Below are 23,313 nucleotides of genomic sequence, written 5' to 3'. Positions count from 1 at the left end.
TGCCAATTCTCGATATCGAGAATTACAGATTTATTTGAAACACATGTCATGATATGGCGAAATGTGCAAAAAGTGCGAAAACAAGGGTGGGTCTTCTCCAGACTCCGATGACCAATTAAGCCTAAATTTTCACAGGTTTGTTATTTAATATATAAGTTGTGATACACAAAGTGTGGGCCTTGAACAACTGTTTACCAAAAGTGTCGAATGGCTTTAATACTTGTGCGTGCAATGTATTTTCTTCTTATTGGAGATCATTAAATTTGTCTTACATGTATGTCTTATGTCTTATTAAATGTAACGCTGCTTTAGCGAGCTTGTTCACCATTGTTGCAGTCTTTTTAGTGTAATCAACAAGTAACTCATGGAAATATTGTTAACACAATACATACGATGTAGTTCATGATTTGCCCATTTGGGTTCATCGGTGGATCCCATTCCAAGGTAATTGACATATCAGTTTGATCCGTCGACCGAAGATTCTCGACTGGACCAGGAACTGTGGGTACAATCAGGATTATCAAATCAAACGAGGAATTTAAATTGTTGAAAATAACCCTTTAAGCAATAAAAGTTGAACTATAGGTTTAGTCGATATTTGGACTATTCTATTTCAAGATGGGGAAGCCTCCAGAAAAGGAAAAAAACCTCGCTGAGTGATCTACGACAACGCAAGGCGACATGTATTCAAAATTTGTTGTATATGACCCACAAATAGACCCCCTGTAATTTTGAATTGTTTTTCACAATCTACACAAAACGGAAACTCTGAAAATTCTGAAAATAAATTTGTGGACCGGTTAAAGACAGTGGACACTATTGGTAATTGTCAAAGACTAGTCTTCTCACTTGGTGTATCTCAACATATGCATGAAATAACAAACCTGTGAAAAATTGAGCTCAATTGGTCGTCGAATTTGCGAGATAATAATGAAAGAAAAAACACCCTTGTCACACGAAGTTGTGTGCGTTTAGATGGTTGATTTCGAGACCTCAAGTTTTAAACTTGAGGTCTCGAAATCAAATTCAGGGAAAATTACTTCTTTCTCGAAAACTACGCCAGTTCAGAGGGAGCCGATTCTCACAATATTTTATACCATCAACCTCTCCCCATTACTCGTTACCAAGTGAGGTTTTATGCTGATAATTATGTTGAGTAATTACCAATAGTGTCCACTGCCTTTAAACAATGTGGACACCAGCATTTGACCCCCAGAACACGACCTTTCCTCATTTGGACAATCAGGCGGGAAACAATTATTTTGAAAAAGAGGCTGAAAAATGTGTGCAAGCTAGTAATACCAGCTTTAAGCTAATTTTTATTTTCTGAAAAAACAAAACAAAAAAGAAAACCAACAATTTCCGTGTTTGTGTATTGATTTTGCCTGTTTATTGCTAATTCTATTTTTCTTAACTCTGTAAAAACTTTGTCAATTTGAATGTTGTCGACCATTTGGTTGTTTTTTATTCAGATTAAATAAACCATTAATAAGAACAATAATAATAAATTTATCGCAAGGGTGCACAACTTAATAGCAGGCGTTATCCAAAGCTTGATACTTTACGAAGGCAATTGCAAGGACGGCGATTGCCTCCGTGCCCCCCTTGTCATTGCCTTGGTGCCCTTGAAATGCTCCAGAAGAAACTAAAGGCTTTCTCATAGGGTGCCCTCTACCAAGAAGAAAATGACATGGTGTCTTTGCCCTTGTAACAAACAAATTATGTAGGCCTGTGTTACCAATATTCTTCTTAAGAATCTACATTGGCTACCAATACGGGCTAGAATTGATTTTAAAGTTTTGGTTCTGACTTATCAATGAATCCATGGTATTGCCCCTGTTTATCTTCAAAGCTTAGTTCAGGAGTACAAAACAACCAGGAATCTGCGATCTTCAAATAAATCCCTTCTGACCCCCCCCCCCAGTCAAAACCAAGTCGTACGGTTCCCGCTCTTTCCAATATGCAGCAGTTCAGTTATGGAACAGTCTTCCAGAGGTTGTTAAACAGGCTGAGACATCAGAACAATTCAAAACCCGGTTGAAAACATATCTGTTTACTTTGTACAATAATTGTGGATTTCCTTTTACAGCGCATAGGGACCTCACGGTGATATGCGCTATATAAGAATGGTTTTATTATTATTATTAATATTAAGCTTTGGAGCGTATGGACATAACTTGATGTGTGTTCCACCAGTCAAACTACAATGTTTTGTTTGTGTGGTATATTCAATAGTTTTGTGAGATTTATAAAAGTTATAATTCCAAGATTTCTTACCACCAATTTCTGTTGTATATGTGACAGCAACACTCCAAACACCGCTACCAGCAGACGTCTTAGCTCGCACCTTTATAGGTTTGAAGATAGTATTAGATAGTATTATACAATACCGTGTCACTTAAATTCACACAGTTTGATGATGAACCTATAATTGCATTCGACAAATAATTAACAAAGTTAGCACATATAAGAAGTAGACATTCACTGTACAAATGTATGTGAATGTCTATTCGTATAGAGAGCAGAAAAAAAAGCAGGCACAGGTCGTATACGTGTGCATGACCAAAGTCCAACATTAAAATATAAACTTTCACTATACAAGCAAACATCAATACCCAATGTCCAATATTGAAATATAAGAAGTCACCCTACAAACCAATGACAATGCCCAATGTCAAAATAAAAGCAGTCACTCTACAAACAAACATCAATGCCCAATGTCCAATATCAAAATATAAGCAGTCACCCTACAAACAAACATCAATGCCCAATGTCCAATATCAAAATATAAGCAGTCACTCTACAAATAAACATCAATGCCCAATGTCCAATATCAAAATATAAGCAGTCACTCTACAAACAAACATCAATGCCCAATGGCCAATATCAAAATATCAAAATATAATGCATTCACTGTACAAACAAAAATCAATGCCCAATGTCCAATATCAAAATATAAGCAGTCACTCTACAAACAAACATCAATGCCGAATGTCCAATATCAAAATGTAAGCAGTCACTATATTCAAACAAACATCAATGCCTATCCAGTATCAATCCAATTTAAGCAGTCACTCTACAAACAAACTTCAATGCCAAATATCAAAATACAAGCAGTCACTCTACAAACAAACATCAATGCCCAATGTCCAATATCAAAATATCAAAATATAAAGCATTCACTGTACAAACAAACATCAATGCCCAAAGTCAAATATCAAAGAATCAAAATATAAAGCATTCATTGAGCAAACAAATTTTGAAGCACAAATGTCCAATATAAAAATTAAACAGTCACTCTACAAACAAACATCAATGCCTATCCAGTATCAATTCAATTCAAGCAGTCACTCTACAAACAAACTTCAATGCCTAATGTCCTATATCAAAATAAAAGAACTCACTGTACAAACAAACACCAATGCCCAATGTCCAATATCAAAATATCAAAATATAAAGCATTCACTGTACAAACAAACATCAATGCCCAATGTCCAATATCGAAATTATGAGCATTCACTGCACAAACATCAATGCCCAATATCTCAAACAGGCAGTCACTCTACAAACAAACTTCAATGCCTAATGTCCAATATCGAAATTAAGCAGTCACTCTACAAACAAACACCAATGCTCAATGTCCAATATTATTAAACTGACTTCTCTGTCATCGTTCCATCTAACAGTTTTGCGAAATTATCACTATTGTAACAAAGTAATAAATGCACAGACTATTACCTTGATGGAGTAATTGACATTTGTCGTGAGGCCCTCTATACGATAGCTCAATGACGTCACACCAACGTCTGTCTCCTCGGTTGCTGATGTTTCATCTTCCATGGATGGCCAGTAAGAGATATCATAGTTGAGTATGATTCCATGTGGAGGATCTGGTTCTTTCCACTCTACTGTTATCGAACTCTCATCAGCGCTAATTACCATCAAATCCATCGGTGCAGGAGGAACTACAAAATATTACAGTTGCTGAATTTGTTAGTATAAGTTTGTAGCTTTGGGTTGAAGCTCTGGAAGTTCCATCACACTTATTGAGGTCCTGAGTTAATTGACTGCAGGATGGTGACATCATAAACGTAGAGCGACAACATCTTGAGATGATGTCATCCTAAAGTAAGATGTTGTCTTCCCAATACAGTTTACCTTTAAGGATCTCAACATCATGCTAGTAAGATGCTGACTTCTGGAGGTAAGTTATTTCGAGATGACAACATCCTGTACATTGATGTCGACTTCCCAAGAACCCATATTAGGATTGTGACATCCTGAACATAGGCTTCCGTCTTCCTCAGACCTCGAATGATTTTTAAAAAAAAGACGTCATCCTACTTTCAAAATGTCGGCATCCTGAGCAAATATTATCAGGATGCTGTCATCTTACATTTATGTTGTCTGTATTCTGCGATAATTATCTCAGATGGCACTTCCAGAGCTCCGTACTTTGGCATACCGGCATGACCAAAACCCAAAACAAAATATTAAAATAATAATGATAATAACCGTATTTATAACGCACCTTTGGCCAAAGGATGCAAAGTGTCAGGTATTTTTACTGCAAGGTGAGTGGGACGAAGTTTGAGTTATCAGACCTAATTCTTAGCACACCATGTAATGGTTTACAAGGTGCTGTGGCGCAATGCTGCCAAACCAGCCAGGAACATCGGGGCAAACCCCTTCTCTTTTTTCGATAAGTGCACTGGGTTCTTTTACATGGGTTTACACAACACATGGGACCAACGGCTTTACGCCCCATCCAAAGGACGAAGAAATGGTAAAGTGTCTTGCTTAAGGACACAAGTGTCACAGTTGGGGATTCGAACCCACACTCTGCTGACAAGACAATGATAAACCTGACATATTTAAATGTCTTATGTTGCCCCTGTGAACACCTCTTGAAACGCTTCAAGATATGACCATGCAGTTTTCCTCCAATGCCTCATAATTGGAGACTTTTGAACCCTAGCAGGCAGCAGACTTAGTTCTGAGCATGCGCACATTACCAAGAACAATGGAATTTACCTGGTAAGTCTGCTGCCACCAAGCGTTTTGAAAGTCCCCTATTGTATTGTTTCAATCAATGTGTGATTAGTTTTATATCAATGCTCTTGTTAGGCCAAATAAAAAAAAAATACCAGTTGATCGTCCCCTAGCTGATGGGGAGCTAGGAGCCAACACGTGTAACCATCTGTTTCATAAACAATATCAGTGAATCCTACAACAGCGAATCTTTTTAGTGTAAACGGACCCCGTTTGATAGTGTTAACACAGGCCCTCATGCAACATATTGATGTTAAATAGTTTGCGATGGGTTCAAACTGAAGAATTGGTGGCCTGTTTGATTTGAAATACTAAGCGGCCATCTTGAAAAAAAAATAGTAAAAGGCCCTCATCCTCCTCTTTTTAGAAAAATCCAGACGATCAACTGGTTTTTTTTTATAGTTGGCCTTGGGCATGGTTAAGAAGGAGTTACGTACCTCCTTCTGTCGTTCTTGTATTAAGACTGCTGCTAAACGGCCCAGTACCCATATCGGTGTTGGCTGCAACCTGGAAGCTGTAATTAGTGTATGGTATTAAACCACTGATCATCACGGCTGTGTTTGAGGTAATGGTCGGGCCTTCTTCATTGTCAGCGCCTACTTGAGTCAGCTTATATGAGTACCCAGTGATCATACCACCTCGACCTCCACATGGTGGCTCGCTCCAAGAGAAACTCAGACTGGTCTCTGAAATACTCAGTACACGTACATCAGTTGGAGCTGCAGTCGGTTCTATAGTAAACAATGTATTGCAATAAGTCTGTATAGTGAAGTGTGTCGCTATTTGGGTTGTTTGTTTGTATTTGTTGACAAATACTCTCACAAAAGCCTTGTTAGCATTGGACTTAATTTGGGTAAACTATCCGAGCAAATGGGTAACTTACCCATTTTAAGTCCAATGCGAACAGCCCCTGGAAGTTTCCCTCCCAGGTAACTTACCCGATCGGAATAGGTAGTTTAACCGACCCACGAGTGCCCAGTTAAATTGACCAGGTTAGTTTAACCGAGCCCAAAAGTCCAATGTGAACGCGATCAGGGTAAAAGCCGTCCCGATAAAAAGCCACATCCGGTCCCCCAATCTACCTGCCGGGCCACGTGATTGTGTGATGACACATCGTACACTTGCATTAATTACACGGACGAAAGCTCGGTTGCACTCATTGCATTCTTGCTGGCAAGCACCCCGGTCAAAGGTCACTGCGATAGCGCTCTCGTATGTTTGTCTTAAAGAATTTGGGTACTTTAAATTGACACTGTTTGAAGATAATGATAGTAGAAAGCGTACATCAAAATATTAGTGCTGTAGTTTTTAAGAAATGAGTAAAACAATGTCATGAAAATACATTTTTTAATGCTAAAATCATTTTCGTCTCATGATCACTGTGAGACGAAAATTATTGTCATGATATTGTTTTGCTCAGCAAGTAATATTTTCAGGGAAGCTTTCTACCACTGTCATCTTCAAACTGTGTAAGCTTAGTGCAAATCTGTGGATATTGTGTTTTTTGTCCTACAAAAAGTACCTAGACCCTTTTAGTTAGACGGTATGTGTTGATCGTGTCAGTTAGTTTACCCATGTCATTAATCCAAGTGGGGACGCTGGTAAGTTCCCCTTTTGGAATGTTAACCACTGTCCCCGTAAAACATTGGTCCAATGCAAACACGGCTTTAGTGTACCCATGCAACCTGATCCATGCATAAAATACCAAAGCTGTGAAAACTTGACTCAATTGGTCTTCAAATTCCCAAGAAAATAATGAAAGAAAAAAACACCATTATCGCCAAAATGTGTGTGATGGTTCCAGATGCCTGAAAAAGGCGCGAGTCTTTCTCAGATTCAAATATTTTAGTGAGAAATTACCTCTTTCTCAAAACTACGTTACTAATTCAGAGGGAGTCAGTTCTATCAACAGCTAATAATAATAATAATATAATAATAATAATATCAAAGTCTTACATAGCGCACGTATCTACTAACAAGGTACTCAAGGCGCTTAGTATATACATTTGTACAGAAAGAGAGGTTATTGAAAAGTATGAATTCTCCGTTGCCTGTTACCAAATAAGTCTTAACGCTAATTTATCTTTTGAGAAATGACCAAACATGTTCAGTGCCTTTAAAGTGGTGCTCTTGTGGTGAAACATTTACCTGACGTCACAGTGATAACTTCGTTCGATGCCTCTCGCCCATACGAAGAGCTGCCAATTACTTGTACTTGAACTCTTATGACGTAAGTAGAGTAAGCATTAAGACCTGATATAAAAACTGATGTTGAGTTGCAGGGGCAATCTGGTGGGGAGGTGTACACTGATGACGGTGTTATTTCATACGATTCACAGTTGTCTAAGGTTTTCAGTACGTAGTCCACTTTGTAGTCAATAGCTCCACATATTGGATCCCATGCAACAAGAATATGTGATGGACTCGTAGCCGTCACAGTTAGGGCCACAGGGTCTGGGTCTAGGCAGGTGAGAAAAAGGGTACAAATATTAATGGCTCGTTGAAAAGCATTTCAGCGTCTCTAACATCCCCAAGGCATGTCGTGGCCGAGCGGTTAAATAATAATTTGAGAGGCTAATCCTTCTTTCCTGCAGCTGAGAATTATAAAGGACGCAGCTACAATGTGTTTGAGCTGCTGGCAAGCAATGGACTCAAGTGATAGTGTTTCTGATCAGCAGAGTAAGGGTTCGAGTCCCAGTAGATTCCAACATTCTCTCAAAACCCATCTCTTCAGATTAGCCTATGCAGATATCGAGTGAAAGTTTCTTCTTGTTCTTTGACCAGCGCCTTTGAATGTTTTACAGATTAAGCGCGCATTAAAGATGTACATTTTGACTGCCAAAATGGCCGACAGAAAAAGACCCATGTAAAATAGCTGCGCATTATGCACCGAGTCAATGAATTCCATAGACATTTACCTGTAACATCCAGAGTAATTGCAGATGCTGAGGACTCAGGGCCGATTATGTTGTTCTGATATATAGGTGCGATGTACACCATGTACGTAGAAAATGACTCGAGACTGGACAAATACTGAGATGTTTGCCCGCTGGAGGGGTCTGAAACCGATGTCGTTCCAGGAGATGTAATCTCATCGCACTGACCTCTGTTGGTCAATTCATACGTCAGTGAGTACCTTGAAACACACGGATCATGCTCCCATGTAATCGTCAAACTTTGAGGACCATGTGAAATGACTCCAAGACCAAGCACTGGGTTCTCATCTGTGGGGGAGCAAATCAAAATAAGCTATCGAAAACGACAAGAGCAAGATTGTGCAATGGTAAATTTAAATGGAGTGATAACTTCTTGGTTGATGTATTAATAGACCCTTAGGGTATAGACCCTTTGGCGTGGTGGCTTTTAAGTGCACTGTACTCTGCAAGCTCTGTATAAAAACAAATCTTTTTAATTATTTATTATCCAAACGAAAATATTATTAAATTTGTGTTTTTACCATTTTAAAAGGAAAATCAAACTGTGTGATCAGGTTTAGAGACACTGGACACCTTTGGTAATTGTCAAAGACCAGTCTTGGCACTTGGTATATCTCAACATATGCACAAAATAACAAACCTGTGAAAATTTGAACTCAATTGGTCGTCGAAGTTGCAAGATAATAATGAAAGAAAAAACACCCTTATCACACGAAGTTGTGTGCTTTCCAGATGCTTTATTTCGGGACCTCAAAATCTAATACTGAGGTCTTGAAATCAAAAATGTGGAAGTTACTTCTTTCTCGAAAACTACGTTACTTCAGAGGGAGCCGCTTCTCACAATGTTTTATACTGTCAACAGCTCTCCATTGCTCGTTACCAAGTAAGTTTTTATGCTAACAATTATTTTGTGTAATTAACAATTGTGTCCACTGCCTCTAACCAATGTTTGTTTTTGTTCTAAGATAACTCTCCTACCTTTCCTCAAGACTTCCTCACTAATTGTTATTTATTATATACTGATGATAACGTCCCCAGGGTTATTGGGTTTGTTCCAGTTTCGGAATAAAATACAGTACAATACAATACAATACAATTGTTTTTAAATAGAAGTTTACTGTAAACTGAAAGTAGCGTTTATTCAAAGACTTTTTCAGAAGCACATAAAAGTATCTCCCGAAAGTTACTCAACCATACTTATTGTCTTCACAGCTCATAGCAAATCCATATTTGTATTTTTGTTGTTAATGCACAGAGAGTGATAATGCACGGGTAAAGATGACCAGAAATAACAATCTTACTTGAACATTGGCAGTTGCTCCCAAAATAGTTGGCTGCACACCCTGTAAAAGAGCAGAAAACAATAGTGACGTGGGTAGAGGTCAAGTTACTTGTAACATTTTATTTGATTTTTCATTTTTTTTTTTTGTACTACCTATAGTTTCTTTTAAAAGTAGTGGACACTATTGGTAATTACTCAAAATAATTATCAGCATAAAACCTCACTTGGTAACGATTAATTGGGCGAGATTGATAGTATCAAAACATTGTGAGAAACGGCTCCCTCTGAAGTGACGTAGTTTTTCGAGAAAGAAGTAATTTTCCACGAGTTTGATTTCGAGACCTCAGATTTAGAATTTGAGGTCTCGAAATCAAGCATCTGAAAGCACACAACTTTGTGTGACAAGGGTGTTTTTTTTTTCATTAATATCTCGCAACTTCGACAACCAATTGAGCTCAAATTGTCACAGGTTTGTCCAGTGTCTTTAAGCTACTTAAAGGAACATTACAGAATTGGTTTTGCTAGCAAAAAAGTTGCTGGCAACATAAGCACTCTACGTAATCCACAATATACATAAAATGACAAACCTGTAGAATTTTGAGATCAATCGGCCATCTGGGTCACGAGAGAATAGTGAAAAACAGATTACAAATTTTGCATTGCACCGATGCCAAAATAAAAATGAATAAAACGCTCACCGAGCGATAAACTCAAAACACGAAATTAGATTATTTATTTCTCATCAAATATGAAATTTCAGACAGAAATATTACAAGGGATGTTTTCTACTATCATCATCATTAGACTGTGTAAGTTTTATGTAAATCTGTGATCTTCACGAATTTTGTTTACCAATTCTGTGACGTTCCTTTAAACTTTAAACATCACTAAAGAGTGTTTCTGTTTAACTCTACTCGCAACTTTACTAGTTATAGTTTGTGTTACTAACCTCCACCTCCTCCATTGTTGCATTCTCCTGTATCCTTCAGACACGCCCCTTGGTCTTGACAATGGCATGTTTGCTTACAGTCTGCACCATACTTCCCATCTTCGCATTCTGGTAGGAAGTCAAAATACAAACATGAATTGATCTGTAGAGATGGGTATCTTCCTTGCCCTATATCGGACTCTTTCTCTGTACAATAGTGTGTGTCAGGCCGACAGCGCTAGGTATCTTCCTAAATACTCTAGAATCAGAACGAATATTTCTGGGGGTTCTGAGTTATAGTTTTGTTCTGTATTATTATTATTACTATTTTGGTTTTTACCCATACACCGATGTGTGTTAGCACTGTATACTCAGTACTTTCCCCAAGTCCTGTGGAAAAAAATATCACAGGCATGTTATCATTGAACCTTTACATAGTACCTTGCATACAGTCCAGTCCCATGTAGCCGGCAGCACACGAGCATCCATAAGGATCAGGAAGACAGAATAAATGACCCTGGCAGGCGTTGTGGTGTGGATCATGACTATCAGAGCAGCTGTATTGAGCGTCTTTACCAAACACATGACGACCATGAACTGAAATGAAATGAAGATCATGTAGGATTTGAGGCATCACAAGGTGGGGTATCAATATATATTTGGTTTGCGGTAACACCATGTGTGTATCTACTTGCTGGGTAGTTTCTGTTCTTTTGAGAGCTTGTCTTGCTATATATTCTACTACAGTGGAGTATATTCTTCAGAATTTGGGAGACCTCTCAACTGCTGCAGAGTTTATTTTTTGAATATTTTGAGACTCGTAAGTTCTGAAAAGAACTGTCCTGTTTATTTAACTACTGCCTGGGCAGAAGGCAGAAAATTTGCCAGGACTACTTCTTTCGATTATTTCGTTATAATTTTCAATGCCGCAGAGCGTGTTTTTAATTAAATTAGACATCAGCAAAACATGATCACGTAGATAATAATAATAACCAATTCTAATATAGCGCATTTCACAATAACCGTATCAAAGCGCTTTACACTAGTGCCCTGGTCATGGGGCCAATAACATCCCTTTTTAAAGTTTCTCAGCTCCTTGGGAGTATACAACCTGGGAAACAGTTTATATCGCTCCAAAGGCTTTTTCATTCACAATATCAACCTCTACCCTCGCAGGCACCCATTTATACCCCTGGGTGAAGAGAAGCAATTATAGTAAAGTATCTTGCTCAAGGACACAAGTGTCACGACCGGGATTCGAACCAACACTCCGGTGAATTAGCACCAGAACTTGAATTCGATGCTCTTAACCATTCGGCCATGACACTCTACATGATGTTTCTTGTGTTTTACAATCAAGCTACCACAGCAATAAAAACAACTTCTGAATTATCCAGAACACTTCTTGAAGTACCTTTTCTGTCAAAAAAACTTGAAAACTGGAAACTGTGCATTGTAATTTCGTACCTTTTTCACAGTTATCTCCAATAAAACCCGGAGCACAGATACAGGTTCCTGTCTGATCATCACATATACCTCCATTGTAGCATCGATGACATGCACTCAAGCACATTGGACCCCACATCCCCGATGTGCAAGCTGAAATAAATGTTAAGAACAACACAGAAACAACGCAAATAAAAACAGTTAATGCTTTTGTTTTTAAATAATAAGTGTTTTATATAAATTGCTATATATTGTGGAAGTGTCTTGGAAGTGTTTCTGATTAGCAGAGTGTGGGTTCAAATCCCCCAGTCGTGACACTTGTGTCCTTAAGCAAGACACTTAACCATGATGCTTCGTCTCGGATAGGACGTAACGCCCTTGGCCCATGTGTTGTGTACACATTAAAGTAAGAACCCAGCCGTCGATTTCACCAAACTCTTCCTAACTTAGGATTAATCTTAGGACTTAAGACTGGGTCAGTTCCGTATCCAATTACGTAGGAAGCATTGAACCCATCCTTAGTTTACTCGTCCTAACTTGAGTTAGGATCAATCCTAGCGTTTCATGAAATCGGCTGCAGTGCACTTATTGAAAAGAGAAGGGGTCCGCTCGGTGTTCCTGGTTTGATTGGCTGCATCTTGCGCACAGCACCTTGTAAAGCATTACATGGTGTTTTTAAGGATTAGGTCTCATACTTCAAAACGTAGCTCCACATACCTTGCAGGAACAAATACTGCGCTACATAAGAACCTAGTATTATCATATTGATGAGGGTATATACAAATAAAAATTTGATTGATATGTAGAAACACTTTGCATTGACCGCCATTGTGGATGCCAAACAGTGAAATGCGTTAATATTACTATTGGCTCGTGTGCAGCGCCTACGCGTTTCGATGTCTGTTTATCAAAGATGACGGCTAATAATCAGGGTCTATATTGAATCCTACATTACCAAGTTTATTATAAATGTCATATACAAGGTGAAATAAATGTAAATGACAAAAAGTAAGATTTCAAACAAAAGGAACCGATTCTTTTAGGTACATTATAAAGTATTTAGGTCAGTGAAATATTTTCTGTAGGTGTCAAACTAACCTCGCACTATGAGTCTCATTATGCCATGACGTTGTTGGTCTTCTTTGCCGTCCACGAAGCAGCTATATATCCCTTCATCTGATTGGACAACACTTGAAATAGACACCGTGAGCTGATTGTTCCATCCATCTATTGCATCTCCATGATGCTTCCATCTGACGTTTACATTGGTCTGTGCGTTATATCCTACCATTGTTAGTGTGGCCAACTCGCCTATATTTACTGTCAGTGTTCGCTGCTCAGGAAGAATATAAACATCGCCGTCTGAAATCAGAAAAGAAGAACGACATCAAAGTTGCATCATGGGTCACTGTTAAAAACATGATGTTTGTCTCACTCATCACAGCTTACTTTTATTATGTCTTAGGCCATTTAATCTCACCATTCTTAGGTAACAGTATAGTCTGTATCCTGGTTCTCCTTCCACTTTTAGACACCTCAGAGTAGAAGACACCCACCCTGTCTATCCCACCAGCCTGGGGTAATGTCAGAGACCTTGCTGCTCGGCGCAGTTTAGGATCATCTACTTGACTGGATCCTGCAGGAAGTCCAGTATTAGTTCCTCCTGTTGTCAATTGTCTGCCAAATGAAACACTAGCCGTCAAGTCACTGCATCCTTTGTACGCTGTAATGGCTGCTTCATTGTCTCCAGTCTGACCAATCAGAGGAATGTTAGTCACAAGTGTAAAATCTATTCCCATACCTGTAGAAGCAACACAACATAATCCATTGAACATTGTTCCCTCTTTTAGTTTGAGGGTACAACACAAATTTTCAGAATATGATCCAATAAGACAATATTTTAACAAGTGGTCAAGGTCTTGCACAAACAATGCGCCTTGTATCTTAGGTCCTGTGTGTATTGGACGTATAAATCAACCATATTCTTGTAAAAGAAATAGTTCTGACTTACATGTGGCTACTTCGGAGTACAATATTTCTACCTCAGCCAATGACAGGATTGCAGTACCGGGAATGTCGACGCTGACATACCGCGAGAATCTGGGTGGATCACACGTGAATTCAATCCAGGCATCTGATAATGCTTGTTGTCTGGTTACTGGACTACCACACGCTGGGTTATCAATGACAACGTCACTCAGACCAGCCCTCACAACAGCTCCCACTAATCGTATCTCAATACTTTCTGTTAAAATAATAACAACAAAATTGATATGGGATTTGAGGCATTACCTGGCGAGGTATCAATCAGTTTGCGTTAACACGTTTGTAAATATTCTAGCTGTGTAACTTCTCTTATATAAAATAAAGGTGAAGGTTTTTCGGAATTCGGGAGACTTCTCTACTACCGCAGAGTAGCCTTCGAAACTCGGTAGAGTTCTGTTCTGAAATAGTTGTCAATGTTTAGTTTGCTCTATGCACTTCCATTTTACTTGGTTTATGATTCTGTATTAGGACTGAAAGTTATCATAGGCACGGTCGACCCCCGTGTGTGGCGTTTTCTTTTTCCAGGACGAACGTGTGCAGAAAGTTACCCACGTTCGTCCTAGAAAAAAAAACTGCCACACACCGGGGTCGATCCAGGGAAGCTAAACGAACGCACCCTATAAAGCAGCAATACTTAGTAAGCTTGGGCGATATCGATATATTTTATTCACGATATATCGCCGACAATATATCGCGATATTTGATATAATCGCTATTAATGAAATTTGACATCATCAGTCTTAAAACTCCAAGTGAAAGTTGTAGAAGAGACAGTCCTAGCATAAGAGAGGTGTTCTAATGACCTATTCTTCTGGTTTTACTCCAAACCTATGGGGTACAAGATGTCTCAGCTAACAGATACATGGCTATATTTAATCGATATATCGCGATTATCGCGATATATCGATATTTCAATTAAAACCAAATCCATCCGATATCGAAATCGTTTCCAAATTAATATCGCGATATTCGATAATATCGTGATATCGCCCAAGCTTAATACTTAGTTCACAGATTTCATACAAAAAATGTGTAATACAATTTGCAATCCTCAAATACTTCATTTCCTCATATTTAGAGTCACCATGAGTTTACATACAAAATGAAAACACATAGTTTAATAGATAGGCGGCCAGACCTACTGTCGTATACAAATTACCGGTGCTTGCTCTGTTCCGAATTCTGATTTTGCCGAGACAATATTCCGCCACAAGATCCACCTTCCACCAAGGGTTCAATTCTCTGACTACAAGAAAAACAATCAAAAGTTTTAAACAATCAATGTCACATTCTCAGGAAAGAAATAGTTGTTCATGTGTATACGCAATTACTTAAAGCCATTATACACTTTCGGTAAACAGTATTGTCCAAATCCCACACTTCGTGTATCACAACTTATATATAAAATAACAAACCTGTGGAAATTTAGGCTCATTCGGACATCGGAGTCGGGAGAAAATAACGGGAAAACCCACTCCTGTTTTCGCGCGTTTCGCCGTGTCATGACATGTCTTTATAACAAATCCGTAATTCTCGTTAACGAGAATTTATATTGTTTTATCGTTTTCTCAAAAAGTAAAGCATTTCATGGACTAATATTTCAAGAGAAGTCTTTCACCATTACCTTCTGTAAACCCTGTAAATTATTTGTAAATCTGTGAACTTTTTTTTTTTTTTCTGTACCGAAAGGGTCCAATGGCTTTAACAATTAGGCCTACGTACTGAGGTGTTGAAAACCTGCTGTGCCCAAACTTTTCAGGCAGGGATGGAGAAGAAAGGTGGTTCACAAGGGGGCCCTAATAATAGGGGGGGATGAAAATCTTCAGAAAGTTGCCACAAATGAAGGTAGATGAATGTCTTATTAACTTGGTTTCGACATTAGTTTTGCAATTTGTGTGGATTTCCTTGAAATTGTTTACAGTAAATTTACATCGGTTTACTTTATGTCCCTTGATGTTATTTTATTCAAGAAATATACCTACATAAAGTGTAATTTCCTTTGTGGGTGTTTGTGCACAGATTTAATTTCAAAACTTGATAAATCATAAGACAGTAGGCCTAAGAAGGGCCATCTGTACAAAGTGATGGTCTCAATGCTACCATCATTGCTAGTTTCTGTTACCTAGAGACTCAATGTGATTTAAAAAAACTTATATAGAAGAGTTTGCGGTAACACCATGTAATAACAATCTCTAAATGAGTTGGGGTGGTTCTGAAAAGAACCGTTGGGTTAATTTGACGTTTCGATCAGTATGCTCTGATCGTTTTCTGGAGAATGCTGGACTCTGATGCTGCATGCTGCTTAAGTACTAGGGGGTGGATCAGCGGTGATGCACGAAGGCGGGAAATGTAGGCGGGAAGTGAACTCGATGCACATCAGAACCACCCCAACTCATTTAGAGATTGTTATTACATGGTGTTACCGCAAACTCTTCTATATCTTATCTCCACCATGCAAAGTTTCAAATCCTACTTAAAAAAACTTTTTAAACAAACTAAAAAAAATCCCCAAAACTTCCTGGGTCAGAATAGATCTGTGCTTGTGTCAGTCTCCTCTTCTGTATCTCACCCGGATGTCAGAATTACTCTGATCCTAGCCCACCTTGTTGAGCTGTTAATGGCTCCGCTTTTAACATCGGTCTCATAATGGTGACAGTGATGAGACCGATGTTAAAAGCGGAGCCATTTTAACAGCTCAACAAGGTGGGCTACTCTGATCCAAACTAGTTTGACCGAGGATCACAGTCTGAAACCTTGATTCCTCCGGTTAAGTTCGACCGATTAACGAGCCAACAACCTGATCTAAGAGCTTTAACTGTGCATAAAGACATAAAAGATTAGGAAATGCTGTGTACCTGTGAGGGTGAAGGTCAAACCTGACCAATATCCATCTAGAGCTTTCGATGCAGAATAAACTAAATTATGAGTTGAACTTTGACGACTCGGATTACCGGACAAAGAAAGAGCTACATCAAAAGCAAAAGAAATGGCAAAAAGAAGTGCACTTATCAAAATAAAACAGTAGGAATGAATAGCAGGAAAGTTGTCTCCCCAGTCCATTTTCTTCCAAGTTCTGTTTACTTTATTAAAGTTGTCAAACAAAGGGGAAAAAAACCTTTATAATTTATCTATGATGGAGAGGGTTTACATTAAAACAAGGTTTTCATTCACAATGTTACATACTCACTACATACTCCTAGAACTATTTCGGTTTCGTCCGGCTATCGTCTCTCTTTACGCGTTACGGGAGACGACAGCCGGACGAAACCTAAATAGTTCTAGGAGTTCACTACATAAACTCACCTCCTAAAACCATGTCTCCACTTCCACTTTCAGTGATTTCTTCAACCTTGACCTCGGCAAGCGCTAAGTTTGATGTTGCGCCCTCATCGGTTGGAATATCAAAACTCACGTAGCGAGCGATAGCGATCGGGTCTACAGCTAAATCAAAAGTCAATGCCTGTGCAGCTTGTGCCCTTGTTACTGGAGATCCAATCATTGCGTTCTGGAGATGTTCTGAACTCAAACCAGCTCGTAGTACAGCATTGAAATTATTTTTGGAATCTACAATTCAAAGACGCATAATATTAATAACGAAAGGCCATACACGGTCCTGATGTAAACAAACATTCGGTAGTAAATCCCCGCGGGGTGACCGGCGGTGCGTGCCCGAGTAGGCCAGGACGGTCGCTTGCAATTATGTCCGCCGGACGGTTTTACATATGCAATCGTGTCTGCCCGGACGCTGCTGCATATGCAGTTGTGTCCGCCCCGCCCGTGCAAAACCGTCCTTGCAGTAAATTATACGCCCTTGGATGACGGAACACGTTCGTCATTTTTTTACAAGCTATAAGTGCATGATGGGACGGTCATGAATGACATGGGAGAAATGTTCGGTTGTTGGGTAATCGCTGCAATCATACAATATGTGAATATTCATGGCTGCATACTATGTAGGTTCAGTGCATGCACACTCGCTTACGCGCGCACATACCATGTGCAGTGATGTACATGTCCAGCGGACGGTTTTTGCATAACCCCGGACACGATTGCATATGCAAAAGTGTCCGGAGTGGACAATATTGCATGGCGGACACAATTTGCATCTGACACCGGCCTATACAGCATCCCCCACCCCCCGGTCGCAACAGATCTTGCCGAAAAGGAAAACGCTTCCCCATAATTATTATTCTTTGTCCTGTTGATCGATATCTTGGACAAATTCATGGAGCCGCTATTCCAACCGACTAGGTAGAAAGGGGGGGGGGACCATGCACAGAGTGGCACCACGAGAGGGCCTTTTACAACTTATTCTGTTTTGTTAAAATCTCGAATTTTGAATGGTCGGTAGAACTTAGGGTTGGTAGGCTTGGAAAGTGCAGTGTCCTTTGTTAGTAAACGTTGAGGGGGAAACTAACCAATAAAAGCAATGGGAGACTTTTTGGACGCTTGGTGGCAGCAGACTTACCAGGTAAAATCCATTGTTCTCGGTCATGTGCGCACGCCCAGAACTACGTAAACAATGGAAATATACTTGGTAAGTCTGCTGCCACCTAGCGTCCCAAAGTGTCCCATTGAAAATGGCTTTGAAGGATTCAAGAGGTTATGCATGATGACGGATGGATTGGGGCCGTTCAGGTCACCCGTGCAATTATTGATTGTTAGCTGCAGAACACATTCGCGGATTTTGTTTTATGATGTTCCGGTGCTCGGCCTAATAAGTTAGAGGGATATAAACGCCAAAGCCAATATTGTAATCTGTAACTACACGACAATACTTATTCCAGAAGTTGTGACATCAGCGGTCAGCTTGGTAGCATTCGAACCCACATTGTTTATGGTTTATTTTTTTAAGAGCATTCAAAAATTCGCAGTCCAACAACCGAATTTCATTTAGAATTCCAGTGTTAAAAGATATTCAAATCACACGTATGTGCGGCACCTAAATGTAGCCCCAAACTAGGGCTCGGGCTACATTTAGGTGCCGCACACACGTACATGTTTGGTATGTACATGTTTCGGTAATTGTCAAAGACAAGTGTTCTCACTTGGTGCATCCCATCATAACAATAAAACAACAAACATGTGAAAATTTTGGCTCACTTGGACATCGAAGTTGCGAGAAAATGATGAAAGAAAAAACAGCCTTGTTGGACGAATTTATGTGCCTTTATAGATTTGAATAAAATACTTCTAGCTAGAAGTCTTTTAATATTTTAGTGAGAAATTACCTCTTTCTCAAAAACTACGTTGCTTCAGAGGAGGTCGTTCCCACAAAGTTTTATATTATCAACGGTTCTCCATTATTCGTTACCAAGTCAGTTTTTAAGTTGATATTTGTTTTGAGCAATTACCAAACGTGTACCTTCCATTTTAAACACAATAAACTATTCTCTACGATAGAGGAAATTTGTTGTATCGCCAATAAACTGGACCAAAGTGACCCAACGTGTGAGGGCGCTCGTGTAAGCGTGGAGTCGGAGACCACTCACCAAACTCAACTCTGTTTGTCAGAGTCACCGTCTTGAGGCAGTAGGTATCTCCAAGATCCACTTTCCACCAAGGGTTGGCTGTGTGTGCTGAAAGAGAGATGGTTAATAATATATCATAATATATGTAACTATCTAAATCACTGTGAACTTTCATATCCTAAGATACTACATAAACTGTAAACTACTCACAATTTGAATATAATTATCAAACTTTGTAAAATGTGTAAGTGTACATGTAGGGAAGCAATGAAATAAAATTGTGTGCAAATACAAAATCACACACACAAAACGCACAAACGCACAAATGGTAATTGTTCTCATTAGAAGCTAAAGTGACCACCACATTCAAGTTAAAGAAATGTTCACTTGTCTATGCTAAAAAATGTTGATTAATTTCTTCCTACTTTTCTAGTTCGTGCAATATCCTTGCTCAATATCCAAACATAATTAGAATATTATTGAACAAACTTACCCGAGATGGCTGTTGTGTCACGATCCCCATCTACAGCTTTATCAGGCATATAGATCCTTCGATTACCATGTGTACTGCTTTGGCTGGTAAGACTGCCGTCCAGTTCAACAGCAACACCTGGTGACAGTCAATTGTAAATCTTTTGTTCAAAGATGCATGTCAGATTTTTGGCTGATTTGACCCAATTTTTTTTATTTAAAATTCAATAGGTATTTTGATGGGGTCGAGAAAGTTACAAGCTTTCGTCTGAGCCATTGTTCGAAAAAGTCCGCCAATTATTAGTAGCAGTGAAATAAAGTGCTCAAAATTAGTTTTTGTAATTTTCGTCATGGTTCCTGACCATTGAAAGTAAAAGTTAAACTTTTTTTTAATGTTTTGGGCCAAAAATCTGACATAGCATCTTTAAAGGGAAGGTACACGTTTGGTAATTACTCAAAACAAATGTTAACTTAAAAACTGACTTGGTAACAAGCACTGGAGACTGTTGATGGTAAAACACATTGTGAGAAACGGCGCCCTCTGAAGTAACGTAGTTTTTGAGGAAGAGGTAATTTCTCACTAAAATTAGATTTTGAGGTCTCGAAATCAAGCATCTCGAAATCAAGCACACAACTTCGTGTGACAAAGGTGTTTTTTCTTTCATTATTATCTCGCAACTTCGACAACCTATTGAGCTCAAATTTCACAAGCTTGTTATTTTATGGTTATGTTGGGATACACTAAGTGAAAAGACTGGTATTTGACAATTACCAAAGGTTTACCTTCCCCTTAAAGGCAGTGGACACTATTGGTAATTATTCAAAATAATTGTTTAGCATAAAACCTTACTTGGTAAACGAGTAATGGGGAGCTGTTGACAGTATAAAACATTGTGACAAACGGCTCCCTCTGGAGTAACGTAGTTTTTGAGAAAGAATGGATTTTTCACGAATTTGATTTCGAGACCTCGGAATTAGATTTTGAGGTCTCGAAATCAAGCATCTGAAAGCACACAACTTCGTGTGACCATGATGCGACAAGGTTTTTTTTCTTTCATTATTATCTCGCAACCTCCACGACCAATTGGGCTCAAATTTCAACATGTTTGTTATTTTATGCAAATGATGAGATACACCAAGTGAGAAGACTGTTCTTCACACTTACCTTTAGCGTCCAGTGTCTTTTAGATTATTTATAATAAAAAAAACAAAAAAACAAAAAACAAACATGTGTTAATAATTGTCTTATTTTGTGTTATTATTTTTGGGATTTATGTTTTATTATTATCTCTTACGACCATGCCACACAGCAGGCAACTCTAAAGCACGCAACTCTGCGTCCCGGAGAAAATGATAAATAAACTTTGAGACTGTGAATGGGCTTAACGACTCCATCATAAACCCAGGCCAAAACTCATGGAGCTGCTTAACCTGAAAAAGTTGCTTAACAATGTTTTGCCCAGCAAAATGTGCAGGATACCAGGCAAACGTACACACAATTGTAAACACAACGCTTTTGACATTACAAGTTGTGCATTGTACCTGTGTTTTATAAAATTGGTTTGTTGCAAAAAAAAAACAACCACATCGCAGCCTTCCCAAGAAAGAATTGAATAACATGACATTGACATTTTTAAAAACACTCAGAGGAAGCAATGTTGAAATTTAGAAAAACATACTACTACTAAAAATACAGAATCGCACACTAAACAAATTATCAATTTTGAAAAAAGTTTTTGAATGAGTGAATAGTTTTGGAGGTTTTAATATGAAGGGGTTTAGAGATGCAGTGCTGCAACGGAAAATATTCTGCCACCCCAGGTGCGCTGCGATTTCGACTTCGTGATGAAGAAGATATTTATTTCTGCAAAGGAAGGTTGTGATATAGAAGATTTTGCACTGTAAAAAATTCCGGGTCAAATATGACTCGAAGTCCCGTTGATTTCCGGGTCGTTGACCCGGAAACTGGCTAAAAATTACAAAGAAATGGTTCAAACTTTTTTGTTAAAGTCAGTTTCCGGGTCAACCTGACTCGGAAAAGGTCAGGGCTCAACGGGACTCGGAATCTGGTTCTATTCTGACCCGGTCGTTTTTAAAGCCATTGGACACTTTCGGTAAACAGTATTGTCCAAAGGCCCACTCTTCGTGTATCACAACTTATAAAATATGAAATAACAAACCTGTGAAATTTTAGGCTCGATCGGTTATCGGAGTCAGAAGAAATTAACGGGGAAACCCACCTTTGCTTTCGCACGTTTCGCCGTGTCATGACATGTGTTTCAATAAATCCGTAATTCTCGATATCGAGAATTGATAATTGTTTTAATGTTTCAAAAAGCAAAGCATTTCATGGAATAATATTTTAAGAGAAGTCTTTTACCATAACCTTCTGTAAACCATGTAAGTTATTTGTAAATCTGTGAACTTTTATTTTTTGTTCTGTTCCGAAAGATGGCTTTAAGATGCACTCGTCATAAATTATAGCACCATTTTATGCCTAACTCATTAAAACATTCATGATTTGCTGTGTTCATCAACTGGTTGGTTTTATACATTATTGTAATACACTTTCATTTACACCTCTATGGTTGCAAGTGACACAAGAAGACAAGGTTTCAAGTTATTCACTGTCGTTTGAAGAAATGTGGTCTATTAGGGACTAAAATGCACTGTGAACACTATTGGTAATTACTCAAAATAATTGTTAGCTCATACAAACTTCTTACTTGGTAACGAGAAATTTTGAGCTATTCGTATTATAAAACATTGTGAGAAACGGCTCCATCTCTGTAGTAACGTCGTTTTGGAGAAATAAATAAATTGAAATTGACTTCGAGACCTCAGCTGAGATCTCGAAATTTAAGCATCCAAATGCACAAAACTTGAGCGGCAATGGTATTTTTCTTCCACTATATCTCACAACTTCGACAACCAATTGAGTTCAATTTTCTACAAGTTTGTTATTTTTTGCACATTATTTTAAGATAGACCTAGTGAGAAGACTGGTCTTTGGAACGGAAAATGTAAAATGAACAATAAAGTTCCACTATAAATGTAGGCCTATTTCCTCTTCGCATGTCCAAACAAATCTGCACATTGTCTACTCACCGGTGTGTAGATACAAATAAACACAAGTAATTACTGACAACTCAAGACTGTAGAATAATGACGACATCATGACGTTATAGTGTTCTTATCATCATTGAAATAATAAATCCACTCGGAGCAGCATGGACGCCAGTATTATAAGAAGACAAGTTTGCTGTAAGTGTTTTTTTCACCGCATCGTGTTAAAAGCGCGGATTGCTGGGCCTACAGCGAGTCGACTGTATGTGAAGGTGAAATCATCAAGGTAGAATGAACACCGTAGCTCCTTGTGTGTAAGGCTTACATGTTTTTATCAGTGTCCGGACCTCAACGCACGGTTGCATTATAATACTGTTTACATGTACATGTATTGTGGCACTCATCATAGTACAATAGGAACTTCCTGGTATGACTTCCTCTTCAGTAGGCAACAGGCATCCACATTTTTCAGGCCTTGGAGAAAATTTAACATTATCACGATGTGGCGTTTCTTTTTGTTCGGCTGCATGACAAACACTTAAAGGCTACTGGATACCATATAGGTAATTGCTTCAAACAATTTAGCATAAAAACTTACTTGTTAGCGATCAATGG

The 23,313-nt window shown here is 38.6% G+C and overlaps 1 protein-coding gene across 1 annotated transcript in view; it reads right to left on the bottom strand.

Annotated features, from left to right (window-relative positions):
- The window catches only part of LOC139946468 (receptor-type tyrosine-protein phosphatase T-like), a 50,610-nt gene extending 27,642 nt beyond the window's left edge, over window positions 1-22,968 (bottom strand). Inside the window, exons 1-19 of the mRNA XM_071944137.1 lie at window positions 22,741-22,968; window positions 19,655-19,771; window positions 19,183-19,269; window positions 16,994-17,254; window positions 16,546-16,656; window positions 14,850-14,936; window positions 13,656-13,889; window positions 13,125-13,445; window positions 12,743-13,006; window positions 11,666-11,797; window positions 10,640-10,795; window positions 10,220-10,327; window positions 9,290-9,331; window positions 7,971-8,276; window positions 7,201-7,512; window positions 5,490-5,783; window positions 3,739-3,965; window positions 2,278-2,347; window positions 393-499 (exon numbers count right to left, since the gene is read on the bottom strand). Of these exons, the coding sequence (XP_071800238.1) occupies window positions 393-499; window positions 2,278-2,347; window positions 3,739-3,965; window positions 5,490-5,783; window positions 7,201-7,512; window positions 7,971-8,276; window positions 9,290-9,331; window positions 10,220-10,327; window positions 10,640-10,795; window positions 11,666-11,797; window positions 12,743-13,006; window positions 13,125-13,445; window positions 13,656-13,889; window positions 14,850-14,936; window positions 16,546-16,656; window positions 16,994-17,254; window positions 19,183-19,269; window positions 19,655-19,771; window positions 22,741-22,810 (3,306 nt within the window). The 5' untranslated portion in view covers window positions 22,811-22,968. The remainder of the gene's footprint in view (window positions 1-392; window positions 500-2,277; window positions 2,348-3,738; window positions 3,966-5,489; window positions 5,784-7,200; window positions 7,513-7,970; window positions 8,277-9,289; window positions 9,332-10,219; window positions 10,328-10,639; window positions 10,796-11,665; window positions 11,798-12,742; window positions 13,007-13,124; window positions 13,446-13,655; window positions 13,890-14,849; window positions 14,937-16,545; window positions 16,657-16,993; window positions 17,255-19,182; window positions 19,270-19,654; window positions 19,772-22,740) is intronic.
- Window positions 22,969-23,313: the final 345 nt, after the last annotated feature.

The sequence above is a fragment of the Asterias amurensis genome, chromosome 13 (genome assembly GCF_032118995.1).
Source record: "Asterias amurensis chromosome 13, ASM3211899v1".
NCBI lineage: Eukaryota > Metazoa > Echinodermata > Asteroidea > Forcipulatida > Asteriidae > Asterias > Asterias amurensis.
This window is presented reverse-complemented; position numbering and strand designations above follow the sequence as displayed.